At 52.2% G+C, this 19,205-nt stretch overlaps 1 protein-coding gene across 5 annotated transcripts in view; it reads left to right on the top strand.

Annotated features, from left to right (window-relative positions):
- Positions 1–19,205, top strand: part of Shank2 (SH3 and multiple ankyrin repeat domains 2) — a 505,735-nt gene that overhangs the window by 359,639 nt on the left and 126,891 nt on the right. For all 5 annotated transcript variants that reach the window (XM_074050929.1, XM_074050919.1, XM_074050915.1 and 2 more), the window contains 2 exons: positions 2,224–2,306; positions 3,910–4,034. In XM_074050929.1, the coding sequence (XP_073907030.1) occupies positions 2,224–2,306; positions 3,910–4,034 (208 nt within the window). The remainder of the gene's footprint in view (positions 1–2,223; positions 2,307–3,909; positions 4,035–19,205) is intronic.

The raw sequence follows: 19,205 nt of genomic DNA, 5'->3' as shown, positions 1-19,205 counted from the left end.
CCAGCCTCTCTCCTCCTCCTTCCTGTAGTTGTGGCCTGGCTGCCTGCCAGACCTGCTCCTGTTACTGAGGGCAGTTAAAAGGAGCTCCCTGGAGCTTTTCCACGAAAACCACACCTTTATGGATACATGGTGATGTCAAACCCACAACCCCAAGACACCATGGACTGTCGTCCCTGCCTGTCAGTGTGTGGGAAGCGAGGATCAGAGAACCTGTCACTTACTACAACCCCTGGGGGCTCCAGTAGCCTAGACCCTCAGCCCTTATTTGGTGGCCCTGAGCCACCAAGTATGGCTGAGCTCCCAGAACTGGGCTCCCTATACTTGGCAAGATAGCTCAGGAGGCAGAGCAAGACTCAGGGGCTGAATTTTCCTCCTACCACCTTCTCAGACCCCCCTCCCTTGACTGCTTTATCCTAGACTGCTGTGGTCTGTCCTGTCAAGTGTCACTGCCCCACCAGCCCACTCCTGGAACACGGCCCTTCCCGAGACCCTCTGATATGGCTGATGTGGTACATTCTCCAGCTGCACCCCCCTCATCATTGCAAACCTCACCTTCCTCACCTGTGAAGTGGGAACATTGAGGGGCTGCTGCCTGTCCCCTGTCCAGGATATGCTAAGCCAGTCACAAATGTCGCCACTGTCCCTCCTGCTCCCAGGGCATCCTGTCCAAGTTTGCTGTGGCTGAACACAGGGCCATGTCCTTCCTGAGGCCAGGCGGTTTAGGGCCAGATGCAGCTTATCCTTACGCATGTCAGAACCTGTCACCTCCCACTGACCCAAGGCCTCCCTCTTTGACTCAGGGGACTCTGGTGCCCTGTCTTCCCCTCTGGTCCTAGTGGCTTGTCTCCTCAACCATGAAGGCTCTCAACCTAGAAGGGCCCTAAAGCAAGAAAGCCCCATGCCCCAAGTCGTCTCCCGTGCCTTTTGCCTCCCTGGGCAGTGCCTTCCCAGCTCCTGACTTACTTCCGGGCAGCTGCTGAGTCCCAATAGGATGCAGACAGCCTTGTCTCAGGTCCCTCAGCGGCCACCCAGAAGGCTGGGGAGGGTGACAGTTGGCCAGTCCCCAGGCCATCAGGCAACCCACTTCTGTCCTGCACACCTGTGCATGCTCCAAGGATAGAGTGCCACTAGCATAAGAGAGAGGGGGCTATGGCAGGTGAAGCAAAGTTGGGGCTTTTTGGGTTCTTTCCTTGAAAAAAGAGAAAAATGTCATGACAAGGGACCAACAGTGTGGCTCCAGGTACTCCTTGTGTAGGCAGGGAAGACACAGCCACCCTCCCTGTCCCCAGCAATTCGTCCTTCTCAGCAGATAGCCACTGAGGGCAGGGCTCTGCTGTAGCTGAAATGAGCTGACTCCTTCGGCAGCACCGCCCCCCCCACCCCCCCCACCCCCACCCCCGGCCCCAATGGCCTCAGAAGTCCCCTGCTGTGGCCACCATGGGAGGCATCTAGCTGACCGCTCCCCCTCCCCACCTGCCGCTCCTCTGCGGGATGACGCCCAGGCAGCCACGCGGTCGCACTGTGGGCACATCAGATGACTGTGGGGGGAGCCGCACACCACATTCCCTAGGGCAGAGAGGGAGGGGCACTGGAGCAACACGCACGCACGGGTCCCTGCGTCTGTGTGCCGCCGCCGCTGGCCTGGCTCGCGTGCACCCAGCAAAGAGGATCCGATTTTCCTTTCAAGCCCCTTCAAGAGAAAGAAAAACAAAGCTGCCGTCTCATTTCTCCTCCGGCTGATTTCATTCGCTTCCTGGACGATGCGTCTGGCCGAGGCAGGCCGGGGCAGCTTCTTCACCACTCCACTGCCACTGCCACTGCGGCCGCCGCCGCCACCCGGGCCACTTACTTTCTTTGCTCTGGGCGGTGGCGTCCTGGCCAGTCCCCGGGTGCCTTGAGCCAGCCCCGCGCTCCTCCCCGGCAGACGGGCCAGCAGCCTCTCCAGCATGCACGACTCTGTCCCCCATCTGGCTCCGGTGCCGCCCGCCCCCCTCCACATCCCATTGTGCCCTGCTCGCCCATCCCGCTAGCCGCCCCCCCCCCCCCCGCCCCCCGCCCAGCTCCTCCTGCACCTCACTGCCGCCCAGGCTCCTCCATGCTGCCTGGATCCGGCGAGCTGGGTGATTAATTGGTTGTGAGGATGAGCGTACCCGGTGGAGGAGCTGCCACCGTGATGATGACGGGTTACAATAATGGTCGCTATCCCCGGAATTCTCTCTACAGTGACTGTGTGATTGAGGACAAGACTGTGGTCCTGCAGAAGAAAGACAATGAGGGCTTTGGATTTGTGCTCCGAGGGGCGAAAGGTAAGAAGAGCAGGGTATGTTCACGCGTGTGTGTGCGTGTGCGTGTGTGTGTGTGTGTGTGTGTGTACACGCCTGTATGAAGAACCTTCCCCAGCTTGGAGATAAATGTTAAATAAGCTTTTTCCTGGGGGCACACTCGGTTGCTAGACAACCGTGCTCTTTAACATCTTCCCTTGCTTAGAAAACACTGGGGCTTCCTTTCGGCATATTTTAAATTTTCTAACCACAATATTGTTCTGAACGGGCTCGCTCTCTCTCTCTCTCTCTCTCTCTCTCTCTACCCCCTTCACTCCCCCACCTCTTTTTTTTTTTTTTTTAATCTTGGGGGTAATCAGTGTCTTATGCTGTAGTCCGGCCACCTTGTGTGGCAGCATTCAGAGCTCCTGGTCTCAGACACCCAGAATTCCCCAGCCCCAAGTTTTAGGTACTGAGACTGCCCCTTTCTGGGAGTGGGCTTCAGCTCCAAGGGCAGCATGCGTCCATGTGTTCGCCTCTAAGGTGACTTTGCAAAGGAAAGGTGGCTGTGGGCCCAGCTGGTAGGGAGCACAGGTCACATCCCGTGGCCTGTGGTGGGAGGCTCCAGGGTGCAGTCTGTGGCGGTGTGCCCACTGCCCGCCCTTAGCATGAGGGCTTCCCTTCCAAACTAAAACAAAATGGCATCGCCCCCATGAGAGGGGACTTCGGCCCACTGTGGGTGGGGGGGTCCGTCGTGTGGAAGTTACATCTGGAAGCTACTGTGCCTGCCAGGGTCTCACACCTGTGCCATGGAGGCCTCCTTCCCTGGCTGGCATGCCCACCAGCCATAGGATTGGGCAGCCCACAGTGATCTGTCCAGAGAAAGAGGGGAGCTGAGTCTGTCCCGGGTGGGTGTCCATGCCTCTCTGTGTGCTCCCCTCCCCACCCAGGCAGCTTCACCTTTCCACCCACCCACCCTCAGCCCTCATGACTACCAAGAAAGTCCAGCTCTTGCCATGGAGTTGCACTTGGCAACCGTGTGGGCCCCAGAAGCTAAGCCTTGCTCTACCGAGGAGCAGAAGTCTAGTCCTCCCTCACACACTGGGCACAAGGTGGTCACAAAAGCAGGGTCCTCACAGACAGAGTTCAGAGCAGGTTCCAACTCTGAGGCCACCAGGGGACCAGCATTCTGTTGTGTCTGATTTCCAAGTTGAATCCCCCCGGGGCACAAGTCTACATAGATGTGAAATCTGCAAGCGGTTCAGTGTGGTGTTTCTCCAGCTCTGTGTGGTATGGGAGGAACTTTTCCAATTTTAGAACTGAAAATGTTTAGTCACTGATGCTCTTAAAGAAAATGACAGTCATGTAGACCTGTGCCACAGAGCACGTGATTCCGTGGTTTCAACAGAGAGGCCCAGAGGCATGACAATGGTGGCACCAGCACACAGCTGGCAGTCACTAGTGGCTTGCATTAGCATTGGTCGCTAGCATTGAGTCTCCAGCCCATCCCTGGGGAGAGCTGGCCAGACCACTGAGTCCAGCGGGAGCTGCAGGGACCCCTCTTCCTCCCAGGGTCCTGTGAGGAGGTAGGACAACTAACTTGGAAAAATCTCCCAGGCTCGTAACAAGATTCTCCTTGTCTTCCCAGCTGACACCCCCATTGAAGAATTCACGCCAACGCCTGCATTCCCAGCCCTGCAGTACCTGGAGTCCGTGGATGAAGGCGGGGTGGCATGGCAAGCCGGACTAAGGACTGGGGACTTCTTGATTGAGGTAAGTACACAGGTGTTTGTGTTTCTGTGCTTGGCGAGAGCGCCGACTCTCACCTGGGCCATGGTCATGGTGGCATGGCCACAGGACAGGTCTGGGGCTGCATAGGAGGCCACTGTGGACTTGTGTTTGCATGGATGCTACTCCTGTGGCCCTCGTGTTTGGGGTGTCTTTGAGCCTCTGGCTGTAATTCTTTGGAAGAAGAAAATGTATGTGGAACTTAGCCATTGATCTTGAAGTAGAAGGTAGACAGAAGAGATGTGTTTGCCTTGATAATGGGGCACGTGCAGATATGTGGATGGCTTAGTTGTGGCTATAAGTAGACACCAAGGGGAGGCATTGCCCACTCTGGTGTCCTAAGGGCAAGTTGGTATGCCTTTGTGTGACATTTGCTGGCACGAGGACTGTAACTGGTGGCTAAGTATTGGTTGATCTGCAGTTACTTACTGGATGGTGGCCTGAGGGATAGAGGCCTGGAAGATGTTGAGATTCCTTGAAAAGCAGCTCTCAAATGTACCTAAAAAGTGGATTCTTTCTGTCACTAACAGACCCCCATTGGGTGCGAGAGCTCATGCCCTGTGATTGTCACCTGTGGTTTGCACGTCGGTATTGTGTGAGGTGTTCAAATCCCAGGCCCATCTGAGTGTCTTTGCAGGTTCATGTGTTGCTTTCAATCTTGTTGTACAAAGAAATGTGTTACTCTTTGGAATTTTGAAGAATTAGAGTGTTGATTGAGATCAGTTTTTAAAGATTTGGGAGGCACATATGATCCTGGTTGGGGGTTTGCCACTCTTGGACAAGCATTGCTGTGTTAATCCCGAGCTCTGCCTCACTAGCATCAGAAATTCACATGCAGGTGGAGGTAGTGGATGGCCGGGACCAGCCAGTCAATGGTAGTCCTGCCACTGGGCCACCCAGACACATATCTGTTCTGTAAAGAAGACACATCCTAGCCTGGAGAGCTGGCCACTTGAAGCCACCTCTGTCCGTTAGCCTAAGCGCTCGGTGATGCTTGTCCAGCTGACTTTTTTCTTGATCTTTCTAGCGTTTCTCAAGATGGTTAAGGGGTAACGGAAATCCATGGGGAAGGGACCCTGTTGGGTGAGAGGGAGCCAGGTAGCATGGAGAAGGTGTGTTCACTTCTTCCAAGTATCTCAGGTCATTTGCTGAGAGATGTATTTAAATTTTCGTTGACCAGTGGGAGCCTGACTTGAATGAGGAATGAGCTCCGGTGTTTGAACTGTAGGAGGCACATCCAGAATGGTGGTGTCTGGAGCTCACTGCAGCTGCCTGGGCTAACGGGGTTTGTAACCCTCCTGAAATTGCAGAGCTGAGTTGAATCATCTTCTGTGGAATGCGGTTGTGATGTAAATCCCTTTCCTGTGAGAGAGAGAGAGAGAGAGAGAGAGAGAGAGGAAGAGACTAGAGAGACAGAGGGGCCAGGGTCTCTGAGTGCTGTGATAGTACGCCTCTGTGTGACAGAGAAAGAGGCCCAGGAGGTTGGCAAAGGTTGGTGCTGGCTCTTGGTTTTCAATAATAAATGAAGACTGCAGATGTAAGCGCACCCCTGCTGTTCAGTTCATCGGATTGTTTCCAGTATAAACTCGTCCGTGGAAGAGGAGTGGACTGCCGAGGTGCCGTGGCCAGCACGGTGTTTTCCTGGTGCTGGGTGGGGGGATGTGACTGTGGTCACCTGGGCCAGGCTGGCTGAGGAGGCCTGCCACCCTGTCCCAGTGAATTCTCATGAAAATTTAGAGCATCAGATGCTTCTGTTTTCATGGCACCTCCTTTTGACATTGCTTTTGACCTCTGATATGCAGTATATTTGCCTTTTTGGAGCAGCTTTTATTCTGGGTGACCTCTGGGTTCTAGGAGCAGCTGGCCCCAAGACACATTAGGGCTGTATCAGCTCTAATGTCACACATGGCCTGAGGGAGTACCGGGCACTCCAGAGCCACAGGCTCCATAGGCTGCTTACTGTGGCCCTGCACTGATAGGGTACAGGGTACAGGGTGGGCTTCCTGGAGGAAGGGGCTCCTCCCTGTCCTTTTCCCAGGCTACCTTTAAGGGTCTAGGGATTCTCACTAGGTGCTTACACTGAAGACTGAGGACCCCTGTTGAATTGTTTTCTCAGCTCCTGGGATTCACCACTTGAGTATTAAAATCATTTATAGCCTTATCGAGGTGTGTTTTTCCAGCAGACAAAAAATAGAACATTTTTTCAGTGAACAGTTCTACCTTGAAGGGATCATTCTAAATGCCACGTGTCCCAGGTGAATTTTCATGGGACCTGAGCCCCTTTCCTACAGTCTGTACAGTTTCTGAGCTCTCAGTGAGGTGTGGGGTCTCCATGGGAAAAGCCACCCAAAGCACCAGCACAGGGTCCCTGTTCCCCTTAAGTCCCTGCGAAAAGCCTTCTTTTCACTCTGCTACTTGAAAGATCCTCGAAAGTATGTCAGGCTTTTTATTTCCTCTCTAAAAAGGCAAGCTATGGTTGGAACCTTTGGCCAAGAGGCCAGTTTTGAAGTGAACATTCACAGAACTCCCTTTCCTTCTTTCACTGTCAGAACTCCCTGAGCTGTCATCTTGCTTCCTGTCGGAGTAATGACGGGCTTCCTGTGGTGCGTGGCGGTCTTGGGTATTCACCTTCTAGAACGTCTTTCTCTGTGCAGAAGCACTGGGGAGTTTGTTCTTTTACTGTTATTGTTTCTTTGCTGACCACGCCTCCCTCCCACCACTGTCAAGAGCCTTGAGCAAAGTTCCCTGTAAATGTCTGTCTTCAAATTGGGGATTATGGTGGGATAGATGGATATCAGTGTGGCAGGTGAGTTCTCAGAGTTGGCTGGGGAGGATATGTATCATGTGTGTCCCATGGATGAGGACATGGGATCAGGTGGCTCCAGTGGTGGATAGTCACCCACCAGTATCCACAGGGGATTGGCTCCAAGACCCTGGGGACACCAAAGTCCAGGAACATACCAGCCCATTAAATAAAATGGCACAGCATTTGCAAAGAACCTACGCACATCCTCCCGTGCGCTTCAAATCAGCTGGATGACTTGGAACACCTAATATGGTGTAAATGCTTTTCAAACGGTTGTTATTCTGTATTGCTTAAGGGATAATGATAAGAAAAATCATCGGTACATGTTTGGTACAAGCACAATGGACTTGTTTTGTTATTCCAAATGCTATCCCTCCCTGATGCCCTGATGGTAGAATTTGTGGGAACAGACCAGGGATAGGTAAGGCCAGGAGGAATTGCCAGTCTCAGGTGAGCTGGGGTGCTGGGCCCCTGAAGACAACTTTCCTCAGCTTCCCTGTTACAGACATGCCAGCCAGCTGGAGAGGCCATGGAGGGGGTGGGGAAAGCCATTCTATCTGTGCAGGTCAAAGTAAGGATGGGTTTCTATCATCCTTTGGGGGCAGCACGAAGCCCTGTGCAAACTGATTTTCACAGAAATAGGAGCTTATCAAGAAGAGGAGGAGAAACAGAGGAGTTTCAAGGCAGAATCAGCTCTGGGGTCAGTTTCCTGGAGACTTCATCTGTGTCTCAGTAGATTGTTGTGATTGGACCTCCTGGCTCCCACAAGATGGGGCTGGAGAGGTCAGAGGTCACTTCCAAATCTACCATGAGTCCTAGGAAGATGTGGACAGTTCATGGTGGCAGCTGTACCTGGAGTAATAAGGACACAAGGCTCCGGGTGTCTCACTGTCCTGCCGAGTTCACCATCAGCCTTGTCCTTGAGACCGGACTGGGCATTGGAGTCATCCAAAGGCCTGTTAGTGACAGGGAGACCTGAGTCCAGCGCAGCCCTCCCGGATCAGAAGCATGAGGTGGGAATTCAGGCACTGAGCTTGTAAGAAGCAGAGTGATGCCACCTTGGTCCAAATAGAAGCAAAACATGCCTTATAGCAGTAAGGTCAGGACTCTTTCTCCTACAGATGCCCAAGTTTTGTTTCTTGAGTTACATTCAAGAATTAAAATATCCTATATCAAGAATTGCTCAAGGCTGGGGACATGGCTCAGTGGCAGAGCGCTGGCCTAGCATGCACAGGCCCTGGGTTCCAGCACCTTAAAAAATAATTTAAAAAAAGAATTACTCATAAGTCAATACAACAGACAGCCAACGGCAAACAGCATCTAACATCTCTTCACAGGCCTGTGTCCTTTTTCATAGCCACCAAGGCTAGATCTGTCAGGCACTGTACTACCCTGTCTAGTTTGCACAATGACATAGAAACTGACATCTGTTGTCACCCCTCTTCTAGATGAGGAAACTGAGGCATACACACAGTCATGTGGCTGGTGCAGAGAGAAGCAGGGCTCCAACCCAGGCTGCCTGCCTCAATGACCTCACACCTGGCTCAAAGACCCACAGAGAACACCGGGTGCTCACTGTCTAGCCTGGCTAAGGGGGCAAAGGGAGGCAAAGGGTTAGATGCCAACTTTTATCTCCAAATTAGCAAACACTTGTTTAACTACTATACCTGTTGCTGGCGACAAGTCTCATGTTGCTAAGTGAAAGAATAAATTATCCTAAACTGTAGAAATCAATGTGGCTGTATGTAGCAAGAAGCATGGAGCTGAACTGGGAACTTGACATCAAGGTTCCATTCCTGAGGGAGTCATCCAAAACCCAGGCAGAGATCACCGGGTAGCAAATAATGTAATTAATATTGATGGTGAGGATGGGATAGGGACAATCAAGAAGTGGTTAAGGACCAGCAGCATCTCTTGATTAAGAGCACTAAAATTATCACTGCAAGGAGTTCTCAGTACTCATGGGGAGTGGATACATTATGTTTAGTGAGAAAGGCAGAATCAAAATTACCTGCATATCTTCCAAAGAACACCACCTCCCCCAACACAGCAGAGAGAATAAAAGGACCTATTCACCCAAGGAGGATGGGATTACTCTGTTTTTTCCTTTTTCCAGACTTTCCTCTGATTTTCTGCAGTGTTAATTTTTTACAATGATTAATTTTGTAAATAGAAAACTATTTCCTGGAAGATGGCTGTCCAGCCCAGGGCCTCCTTGGCCCGGGAGGAGCTGTTCTCAGAGGAGAGGTGATAATTACTTTCCTGAGCCATCCCTCACCAACCTGATGCTGGAGCTGTGCACTCCTGCGGTTTTGTGATTGTTTTCTTAGCCCTGAAGTGGCCGTTCGCACTTTTGTGTTAATTTCCCTAAATAGGTTTTCCCTCGTAATTAAAGCAAGCTTCAATATCCTTCATCCTTGAAAAGCCACGTGTCATTTTGCTAATTACTTTTTCCCCATTTTAAATACTCACGCTAGAGATGCCTGGCACAGTTTTATAATCTCAGTTTGTATTGAAGTGAGGGCGCTAAGAGGGATGCCCTGGTGTTGTCCTCGGAGACCATTTGAGTGTATCATAAAATGCTTCCTAGGCTGGTACTTGCGATCAGGACTTGAGAAATGGAGATCCAGACACCTGCACACATTTGCCTGAGCCCAGCCGTTACTTCCGCCCAGCTGGAGTGACAGCAGTTACCATCCTCCCTGCCACCCCCATCCCAGCCCCAGGGTTCAGTGTTACCCGAAGGAAAGGAAATGGACAGTGCTCTGTCCTGATCTGTCCTTCTGAGCATCATTAATCAGCACATGTTCTCTGGGGCTCAGCTTCCCCATCCGTAAAATGGATGGTTGTGAGAACTGAATCACAGAGGTGAACCACATGTCATCCCAAACTCTTGCCATAAGGACTGCTAGAGACAGGGGCTGGGCACAGGCTGGCACTCAGTCAACACTAGTTATAGATCATCCTGTCCTTCTGCATCAGGAGGGACACACCTGGCTCAGAACAGAAAGCTGGTGAGCATCGCTTGAACAAATAATAAGTTACGATGGTGACAGTGACTGTTACCACTGTCATTTCAAGTACTAGCGGTTACTGGCACCTCCACCAGTGCCCAGTGCATACGTCAGTGCTTGCAGCTGAGGACATAGCTGTAGTGTTTTCATGCCTGTCCTTGAAGGGGTATCAGCCGGTCCTGGTAGGCCCATGACATCCCTGGCATGCATACCTCCTGACCTGGCTGAAAGCTTTGCACCCAGGGCACCCACCCCTGCCTCATGTAGGATGTTTTGGCACAGGTCTGGCTTTTAGGTAAACTTGGAGTTTTCATGGGATCCCTTTTATCCTATAGTGACAAAGCCTAGGACCAAGACCAGAGCACTTTCGTGACTTCCCTGAGGCATCCTTTCTTCCCAGTGTCAGACACACTTCACAGCTGACGTTTCTCTACCTTGCCTTTTGGGATATCATGAGAGACTGTTGTATGTCCTTCTGGTGGCCCCAATGGCCAATCTAGGAATTCTATGCGCCCCATCCTCAAAACCATCTATTTCAGATGGGTATTTAATCCAGTAACTAAAGACAAAACATCAGTTGATATTAGCAGGAAGCCAGAGCTGAATCCTCGACCTGGGGTCATGTCAGTGCTTTGGTTGCTTGTTTTGTTGGATTCACGTCAAAGACAAGCAGCAGTGGTCCTCAGTCCCTCTGAGTGTGAGGTGGCTCTGGTCCCACTGCTCTGTGGCTTGTAGCCCTGCCATTGTGCTCTGCACTCTTAGTCCCCTAGACACTGGGTCCAGATCCCTGAGGTCTGCTAGCACTGAAGTCTTTTCCCCTGAGGGTCCTTCAGGGGAGCCCATGGGTATACGACAGGCTGGATCCCTTTTCTACACGTGGCTGTGGTCATGGGGAAGCAGTCCCTTCACTCTTCATATCGGGTGGGAACAGGTAGTCCAGCCTGAGGAGCGACCCAGGAATCCCGCTGTGCTGTTTAACGATGGCAGATCTGATGTCTTGGCTTGTTTATTGTGGGGTTTTAATTTGAAGCATCAGGGATTTCAATTTCAGGCTAAAAAAAGATTCCGAATCACTTCAGGGGACTATGGCTGCTGTGCTCAGGCTCCATGAAACGGGCAGATGGCAGTGCCTTGGGTTGGGGAGAGACAGAGAGGAGTCGTGGTCAAGGGCAAGGGCCATGTGGTTCCATCTGGGTGTGAGTCCAGGCCTCTTCTTAACTGCAAACTTGGGCACGTTGCTCATTTCACAACCTCAGTTTCTTACCTGCAAATAAAAAGCACATAGCACAACTCCCTGGCATTGTGAGATCTCAACAAATTGTAGCAAACTGGGTCCTCGTTCATTCGTTTCTGCAGCAGACATTGGGTGCCCACCAGGTGCCAGGCTGGTGGAAAAATGTGAATCAGACACAGTTCCTTGGGGAGTTCACAGTCTGAAAGGGGACCCAAAGCAGGGTCTGGTGAAGACCCCAGGATAAGTCAGGCAAAGGGCCTCGTGAGAGAGATGATCTTGCCATCAGGCTTCAGCTGGTGAGTGGGGTTTCCACAGGCAGAGCTGAGGAGGGAGGGCTGAAGCAAAAAGCTAGGAGGTCAGGAGCATTTGGGGCGATGGGGCAATGGTCGGACGCCATGGAGCTGGGAATGACCGAAACTAAGCTAGGAGCGCTCCACCTGTCAGCTTAAGTTGGTAGGACAGTGTGGCTGGCTAGTCTGGGTCAGGGGATAGTAGAGGACTCTCTCCAGAGTCTTAAACCTCTCCCAGGGTTCTAAATCCTCCGTGTCCTGGCTCTGTCCAGGGCACTGAAATCCCCTTTGTGATAGCTCTACGAAACCACCTTTCTTTTTTTTTTTCATTTTTCTTTTATTATTCATATGTGCATACAAGGCTTGGTTCATTTCTCCCCCCTGCCCCCACCCCCTCCCTTACCACCCACTCCGCCCCTCCCTCTCCCCCCACCCCCTCAATAACCAGCAGAAACTATTTTGCCCTTATTTCTAATTTTATTGAAGAGAGAGTATAAGCAATAATAGGAAGGAACAAGGGTTTTTGCTGGTTGAGATAAGGAGAGCTATACAGGGCATTGACTCACATTGATTTCCTGTGCGTGGGTGTTACCTTCTAGGTTAATTCTTTTTGATCTCACCTTTTCTTTAGTTCCTGGTCCCCTTCTCCTATTGGCCTCAGTTGCTTTAAGGTATCTGCTTTAGTTTCTCTGTGTTAAGGGCAACAAATGCTAGCTAATTTTTTTGGGAGTCTTACCTATCCTCACCCCTCCCTTGTGTGCTCTCAAAGTCCAATCCCCTTGTTGTGTTTGCCCTTGATCTAATGTCCACATATGAGGGAGAACATACGATTTTTGGTCTTTTGGGCCAGGCTAACCTCACTCAGAATGATGTTCTCCAATTCCATCCATTTACCAGCGAATGATAACATTTCGTTCTTCTTCATGGCTGCATAAAATTCCATTGTGTATAGATACCACATTTTCTTAATCCATTCGTCAGTGGTGGGGCATCTTGGCTGTTTCCATAACTTGGCTATTGTGAATAGTGCCACAATAAACATGGGTGTGCAGGTGCCTCTGGAGTAACAGTCTTTTGGATATATCCCCAAGAGTGGGATTGCTGGATCAAATGGTAGATCGATGTCCAGCTTTTTAAGTAGCCTCCAAATTTTTTTCCAGAGTGTTTGTACTAGTCTACATTCCCACCAACAGTGTAAGAGGGTTCCTTTTTCCCCGCATCCTCGAGAAACCACCTTTCATGATGGCCCTGTCCAGGGCACTGAAATCCCCGTTGGCATTGGCTCTGTCCGGGGTGCTGAAACCACGCCAGTGGTGGTTCTGTCCGTGGTGCTGAAAGCCCCCCCCCCCACACACACACACACTGGCTCTGTCCGGGGTACTGAACCGAAGCACTGGGAAGGCAGAGCCTCCTTCAGCATGTCCCCTCCCTCCTACCCTGCACCTTCCACTCCTGTTCCCCGTGTCCTCGGTCTGTCTGAACATAGAGGCCCATTACTTAGCAACAGTGCCCATCTACTTGGTGGAGGAATAGCTCCCATGGCGTGTAAAGGAGCCAGCCCGGTCGAGCATCTGCAGTGCCTGCCTTTGTGTTGTTGCTAAGGTCTCGAGGTGCGTGCCACCCTCTCAGTGGCCTCTCCAGGCATGCTGTGCTGTTCCTGACTCTCACGCTCACACTGTGTGCTTCCATCATTGTCAGATTCATCTCCTGTGTGGGGTGGCTGACTTACCATCTGCCTCCCCCAGGCACTGTCTTTCCCTGTGGGGCAGTGTAGCACCTGGCACGTAGCAGACACCCCCAAACATGTATTCAGTGGTGGTAGCCCTTGGGAAGTAGCTGTTACCATCTTGCAGGTAATGAAACTAAGTCTCAGAGAAGCTGTCTCCTACCCAGGGCCCCACAGGGAGTTTTGAATCCAGGCTGCCCCTAAAGATTTCCTCTCTTGCCTTGCATCTGGCCAGGGCCTTGGGTAAGTATTGGGTCATTGGGATGTATCTTATAGTGATCTATCTTCACCCGAGGATGCTTGCTGCACACCCAGCCCCAGGCTACAGGACAAGTCCTAAAGGAGACAGATGAGCCAGCATCTCCACATTGGAAGTTTCTGACACAAAGTCCTCGGAGGCACCGTTGGTTCCACTGAAGGGAGCACTCAGAGTCCTCTCCACTCCTTCCCCTGCTCCTACCCGCCCATCTCCAGGTGCACCTGGCAGCTCTTGTTAGCACTGATTTGTCTCTGTCTGTGGTGCCCTTTCGTGGGGAGTTTCATGATACAAGTGGCTAGGTTGCAAATGAACTGAATGAAGCCTGGTACTCAGTGCACCGTAGGATCCTTAATTGACAGGGTTTGTCAGCCTGGGAATTGGGGTGTTCATGGCAGCAGTACTAGAGTCGGGATGAGAACGGGGACAGGGAAAGAGATGAAGGAAGCCATAGCCACTGTCTGAAGCTCTAGGGGCCTGAAAATGGTTTCTGCAATTTGGTCCCATGAGACCAAATATCTACCGGCAGATTCTCAACTTCCTTCAACCCAGGACCTGTGGTTCCACTTAACAGTCTTTACCGTGCTCAAACCCTCCCCCACCATGAGCAGGATCAGAGGGCATCCCTGCCCTCCAAGGGCAAGGTGTGGTTGGCAAAGGAGGCATAAACCTCTGTTGAGACTCTTAGGGGCAGGTGGCTAAAACCATCGCAATGCCAGAAGCTGCTGTCGTTAGCTGTGGGAGGTGCAGACACTGCCCAGCCAGGCCAGCCCCATCCCTCAAGGAAGCACCTCTCCTATAGGACCTGCCACCGTGTGGCCAGACCCATCTTTCACACTGAGTGTCTCGAGTACATTGCCAGCTGGTTCTGTCCACCCCCAGATCCCCAGTGCCCAGCAGAGGCCTCAGGGATGGGAATGGGATTGAGGATTAGAGAAAGAAAGTGGGACAGCGGTAAGTGTTCCCTTAGCTGACCAGAACACCACACTGTGGGCAGCCAGGACCCAAAGCTGCTCCCTGAGCCTGGACAGGGCAGTGCTAAGACAGCCCTGTGCCTGGCAGATGCTTGGCTCCCAGCACAGTGCCTGGAGTTTCTGAATTTCTCCTACATGAAGTCGTTAACCCAGATGGCCTCCCCCAGGCTGTTCCCGCTGTTCCGAGACCACCCTTCCCCCAGCTGACCCATGTATCACTAAGGATGAGTACTAGCTCATTTCACCCTCACCAAAGCCCAGATCCCATTCCTCAGACGAAGAAACTGAGACATGCTGAGGTTAAGACAGCAGGGCTCCTGCCTAGCCAGGCTGCACCCAGCACCATACATCACCCACTGTCCTGTCAGTGCTTTTCTGGCCTGTCACCTGAGAAGTCCATCCCGTCCGGTCACTCTCACTGTTCCCTTGTCTCCTGGGAACTATCTCAGATTCCTTGCCTGCTCCCGCAGTCTGTGCTGGGCTCTCAGCTGCAGGGAGATTTGCCTGTTCTGAAGTCTGGTCCTTGCCTTGACCTGCAGGGCCCTAGGCTTGAGGCCTGGCCTCTGCTGCACCCATCCCTCAGTCCATCCCTTACCTGCTTTGCCTGATGTCTAGCCTCCAGGCTGGTCCAGAGCCTCAACCCTGCCTCACCCACTACATGTTCCTTCCCTCCACCTGGAACACTGCTCCCCTCTGCCCCTCAATTCACCCTGGCTCCTTATGCCATCATACCCTGTCCAAAATGTCTCCCGACCACCCGCCTAAACGGCATGGACGTCACCCAGACGCACACCTCCTCCAGGGGCGTTTCTCACAGCATAGCGCTTGTGAATTTATACCACATTGGATTGTGGTCAGGGTCTCTCATCAGAGCCTGAGCCCATCTGGTGGCAAGACCCTCATCTTGGGCCCTGGGTCACCTCAGTCCTGGAACCCCAGAGTCTGCCCCACAGCAAGGGGTGAGTTTGTGTTGTCAGTCAGGTGACAAACCTGCCACCTCCAATCAGGACATCAAGGGGCCTTGGGAACCTTCCATGATGGAAAGGCAACGGCCTCACCCCGGAACCCCCCCCCCAACACACACAGAGTGTGAGGAGACCCCGGGACTGAAAAGCTGACTTGCATCCGAGACAGCCAGTGACCGCCCCCCTCCCCACCTAGCCCTGCTCTCTGCCCAGTGCCCACTGATGTCCCAGGAGGCCACAGGGAGCACACGCAGCTCCTCCTGGGAAATGTTAGGGATCTCCTGCAAATCCTACCCCCACGTGTGACTGGCAACTGGATTTATTTCACTTTGATTTGTGCAAATCATGTCATCCACAAATAAAATCGTGAATGCAGAGAAGCCAAGGGAGCAGTCAGGTGACCCGGCCACCAGGAGAAGGAGACCGTGGGGACCGTGATGAGGTTCACATTAGGATTATTTGCACTGCTTTACGTGACTCGGAGCGAGCAGTATGTTTTGTCCTGTGTGGGCGCATTTTGTCATCTGTGTATATCTTTTTTATTATTGTAAAACCCACATAGCATAAAATTCACCGCTTTGCCCCTTTAAAATCTACAATCCAGTATAGCGCAGTCTGTGCAACCATCACCACTATGGTCTATGAATATTTTGATCACCTCCAAAAGGAAATCCCAGCCCCGTCAGCAGTCCCTCCCACCCTCCCTGCAGCCCCCGGCAACCACTGCTCTACCTTCTCTTTCTGTGGATGTGCCTGCTCCCGACATTTCAGATAAATGGAGTCACACACATGTGACCCTTAGTGTCATGCCTTTGAGTGTCATCCATGGATGTGGCACATGTCAGTGCTTTATTGTTGATGGGTGCATACTATTCCATTGACAACACTGATCACCACGACCACACTGACTATCATGACAACACTGACCACCACCAAGGCAGTGCCCCACCACGGCAGTGCCCCACCATGCTCTCACAGTTCTTGAGCCCTCACTGTGCACCATGTGTCTTTCTGGGATTTTGTGTGTACTAACTCATTCTGCACTCAGTTCAGCTCAGATACTTCTGTCGGGGAATTCAGTCAGCAAACAACTGAGACACCTGCACACCCGTGTGAACAGCAGCACAATTCACAAAAACCAAGCTGTGGAATCAGCCTGGGCACCCATCGACTGACGAATGGATAAAGAAGATGTGGTGTACATACACAGTGGAGTATCACTCAGCCATAAAAAAGAGTGAAATGGTGTCTTTTGCAGGAAAATGGATGGAACTGGAGATCATCGTGTTAGGCAAAATAAGCCAGACCGAAAGACAGGTGTCTCATGTTCACATGCAGAATCTGGACCTAAGAAAGGAAAAAGAACAGCACAAGTGCAAATAGGGACTGTTTGGGGAAAAGTGAGGGGGAGGATGATCAAGCTAGTTCATATGCGGGTTTGAACACAGAATGAGGCCTGTTAGAATGCCTTAAAAGGAAAGAGTATCTGAAAGAAATCAGAGGGTGAATTTGATCAAGGGACAGAATATGCACGGATGGAAGTATGGCACTGAGCCCCTTGTGCAGTGAATCTGTGCTAATAAAAATAAAGATGTTTCGTCAGCTCCTTTCTGTACACAGAGATGGAGGCACAGAGGAGGGGACTCACCCGCTGGCAGGTGCACAGCGAGTGAGTGCAGAGCCAGGCTGTGCCCAGCAGACGGTCACTCCCCAGCTCCTCCACCTGGGCTGGGAAGTTGGGGGCTGTAGGGGAAGAGCTGGCTGGACAGATTGAGTGTCCTTAAATAGTGACGTCATCACTGATTGGAGGGTCCAGGGAGCTTCCTGGAGGAAATGAGGAGAACAGGGATGGAAACCAACCAAAGGTACCCATCTCCTCAGTGCTCCCCCCACTGTGTTGTTCTAGAACTTTCTGTACAACTGGCAGAACTCCATTCAAAATGGCTCAGCATATAGTTGGTTGAGTATCAGAAAACCTTAGTGGTGATCGACTTCAGACCTGGCTAGATCCAGGTGCTCAAAAAATTTCCCCAGGATCTCATTCACTCCCACACTTCTGGTTTTCTGTGCCAGTTCAGTTCTCCATATGGGAGAAGCTGCTTTCCCAGGCCTGGACCACGTGCCATCCCTCGGAGAGAAAGGGTGGGGTCGGCCCTCTGACCATAGGCCTGAAAATGGGGGTGTGGCTCCCAGGGAAGGTGGGATTCAGGTATGAGAAGGAGGAATGCCAGTTGCTGGGTGGACAGACTCAGCAGATGACCCTTCTGTGCCTTGTCTGGAAAGGTGACCTGTTTTCCGCCTGGAAAGGTAATGATTTCTACCTCGCTGGGCTCGCTGTATGTGTTCCCTGTGTGCCCAGCAAACCCTGACCGTCACGTGGGACTCCACACTCTCTGAGGTGCAGAGGGCCCCTGATTTTCACAGTCCTCGGGAGACAGACCAGTAGCAAGTCAGGAAGAAGGAGCCCTGAGTTGATCTGACCTGACCCTGGGGACAGGCAGGGACATATGGCCAGTGGGGCTTTTGAGGACTACCAGGTCCCTCTGTCCCATCCTCCTGCTTGGCTGCGTGTGTGTCCGTGTTTGAGAGCCAGGCGTTCCTCTCCTGGCTCTGGAAGCCTGCAGGCCGCAGTCGTGTGCAGAGTGATCTCAGAAACCCTGGCTCATCCCGTAGAAGTTGTGCTCCTTGATCGTGGCCCAGGGCCAGCCGCTTTTGTCTTGGCTCTAACAATAAAAGGGACGAGTGTCGAGGAATCCAAAGGGTGGCCCCAATCCTTCATGGGGCAGTTGTGGAGAGCTCCAAATGAGGCACTGGGTGTGGCTGTATAGAAAGTGATGCATTCACCACCCAGCAGCCATCCGCTCATCCATCCATCCATCCATCCACTCGTCCATCCATCCATCCACCCACCCACACAACACCCATCCACTCAGCCACACAGCACCCAACCACCCATCCACACAGCACCTAGCTACCACCCATCGTCCACCCATCCACCCATCCATCCACTCATCCACCTACCCATCCACCCATCCACTTATCCATCCATCCATCCACCCATTCATCCATCCATCCACTCATCCATCCATCCAGTCAGTTAGGGATTCAATTTATTACTTCCCACCTGCCCTGGAGAGTCTTAGCCAATATGGTGTATCTTATGATCCAGATTCTAGAGGAAGGGGAAAGAGAGAAACAGAGGAGAAGGGAGGGACTTAGGTAAAGCAATGAGGCACAACCAGGCCTAAAGACAGACGTTTTGTGAGCAGGATGTGAAAGGTGGGGCTGCTGAACAATGGTGCTCTGTGCTTCCAGGTGGATCCCTGTAAGCACCTGCAGACACACTACAAAAGCCCACATGGCTGCTCTGTTTGCTGTGTGGACCTTCCAGGCAGGGACTGGGCCACGTGGAGTCATGGACATATCTAGAATACACATCTACAGTTGTATCTGGACCAGCTTCTGTGTGGAGCCAGGGTGTGAGCTGGTGGCTGTAAAGCAGGTGTGAGTGAGAACACAGAGTCCCTGCCTCCCCCACAGCCAGGGCTCCAGCGCACTCAAGCCAAGGGTGCTGTGCCGCGTCCACACCAGCTGTATTTTTGAAGTGCAACAAGAGATGAAAGCTGGGGTACTGCAGACATGTGGGGGACAGAGCCAGGCAGATCCTGGGGAATCCTGCGGATGGGAGAGATGACCTGTGGTCACAGAGCACCCGCAAATGTTAAGAGTAGGGAGACTGGCTGAGCACCTGGGCAGGTGCCTTTGCAGCACTGTGCAGGGACCAGGCACATCCCACAGCCTAAAGGACTCGTACTGCCCAGTCTGGATGGGAAACCATCTTTCTAACCTGAGATTCATGGTCACAGACAGCCCCTGGCTGAGGTCAGGGAG

Source organism: Castor canadensis, chromosome 1 (assembly GCF_047511655.1).
Source record: "Castor canadensis chromosome 1, mCasCan1.hap1v2, whole genome shotgun sequence".
In the NCBI taxonomy this organism is placed as follows: domain Eukaryota; kingdom Metazoa; phylum Chordata; class Mammalia; order Rodentia; family Castoridae; genus Castor; species Castor canadensis.
This window is presented reverse-complemented; position numbering and strand designations above follow the sequence as displayed.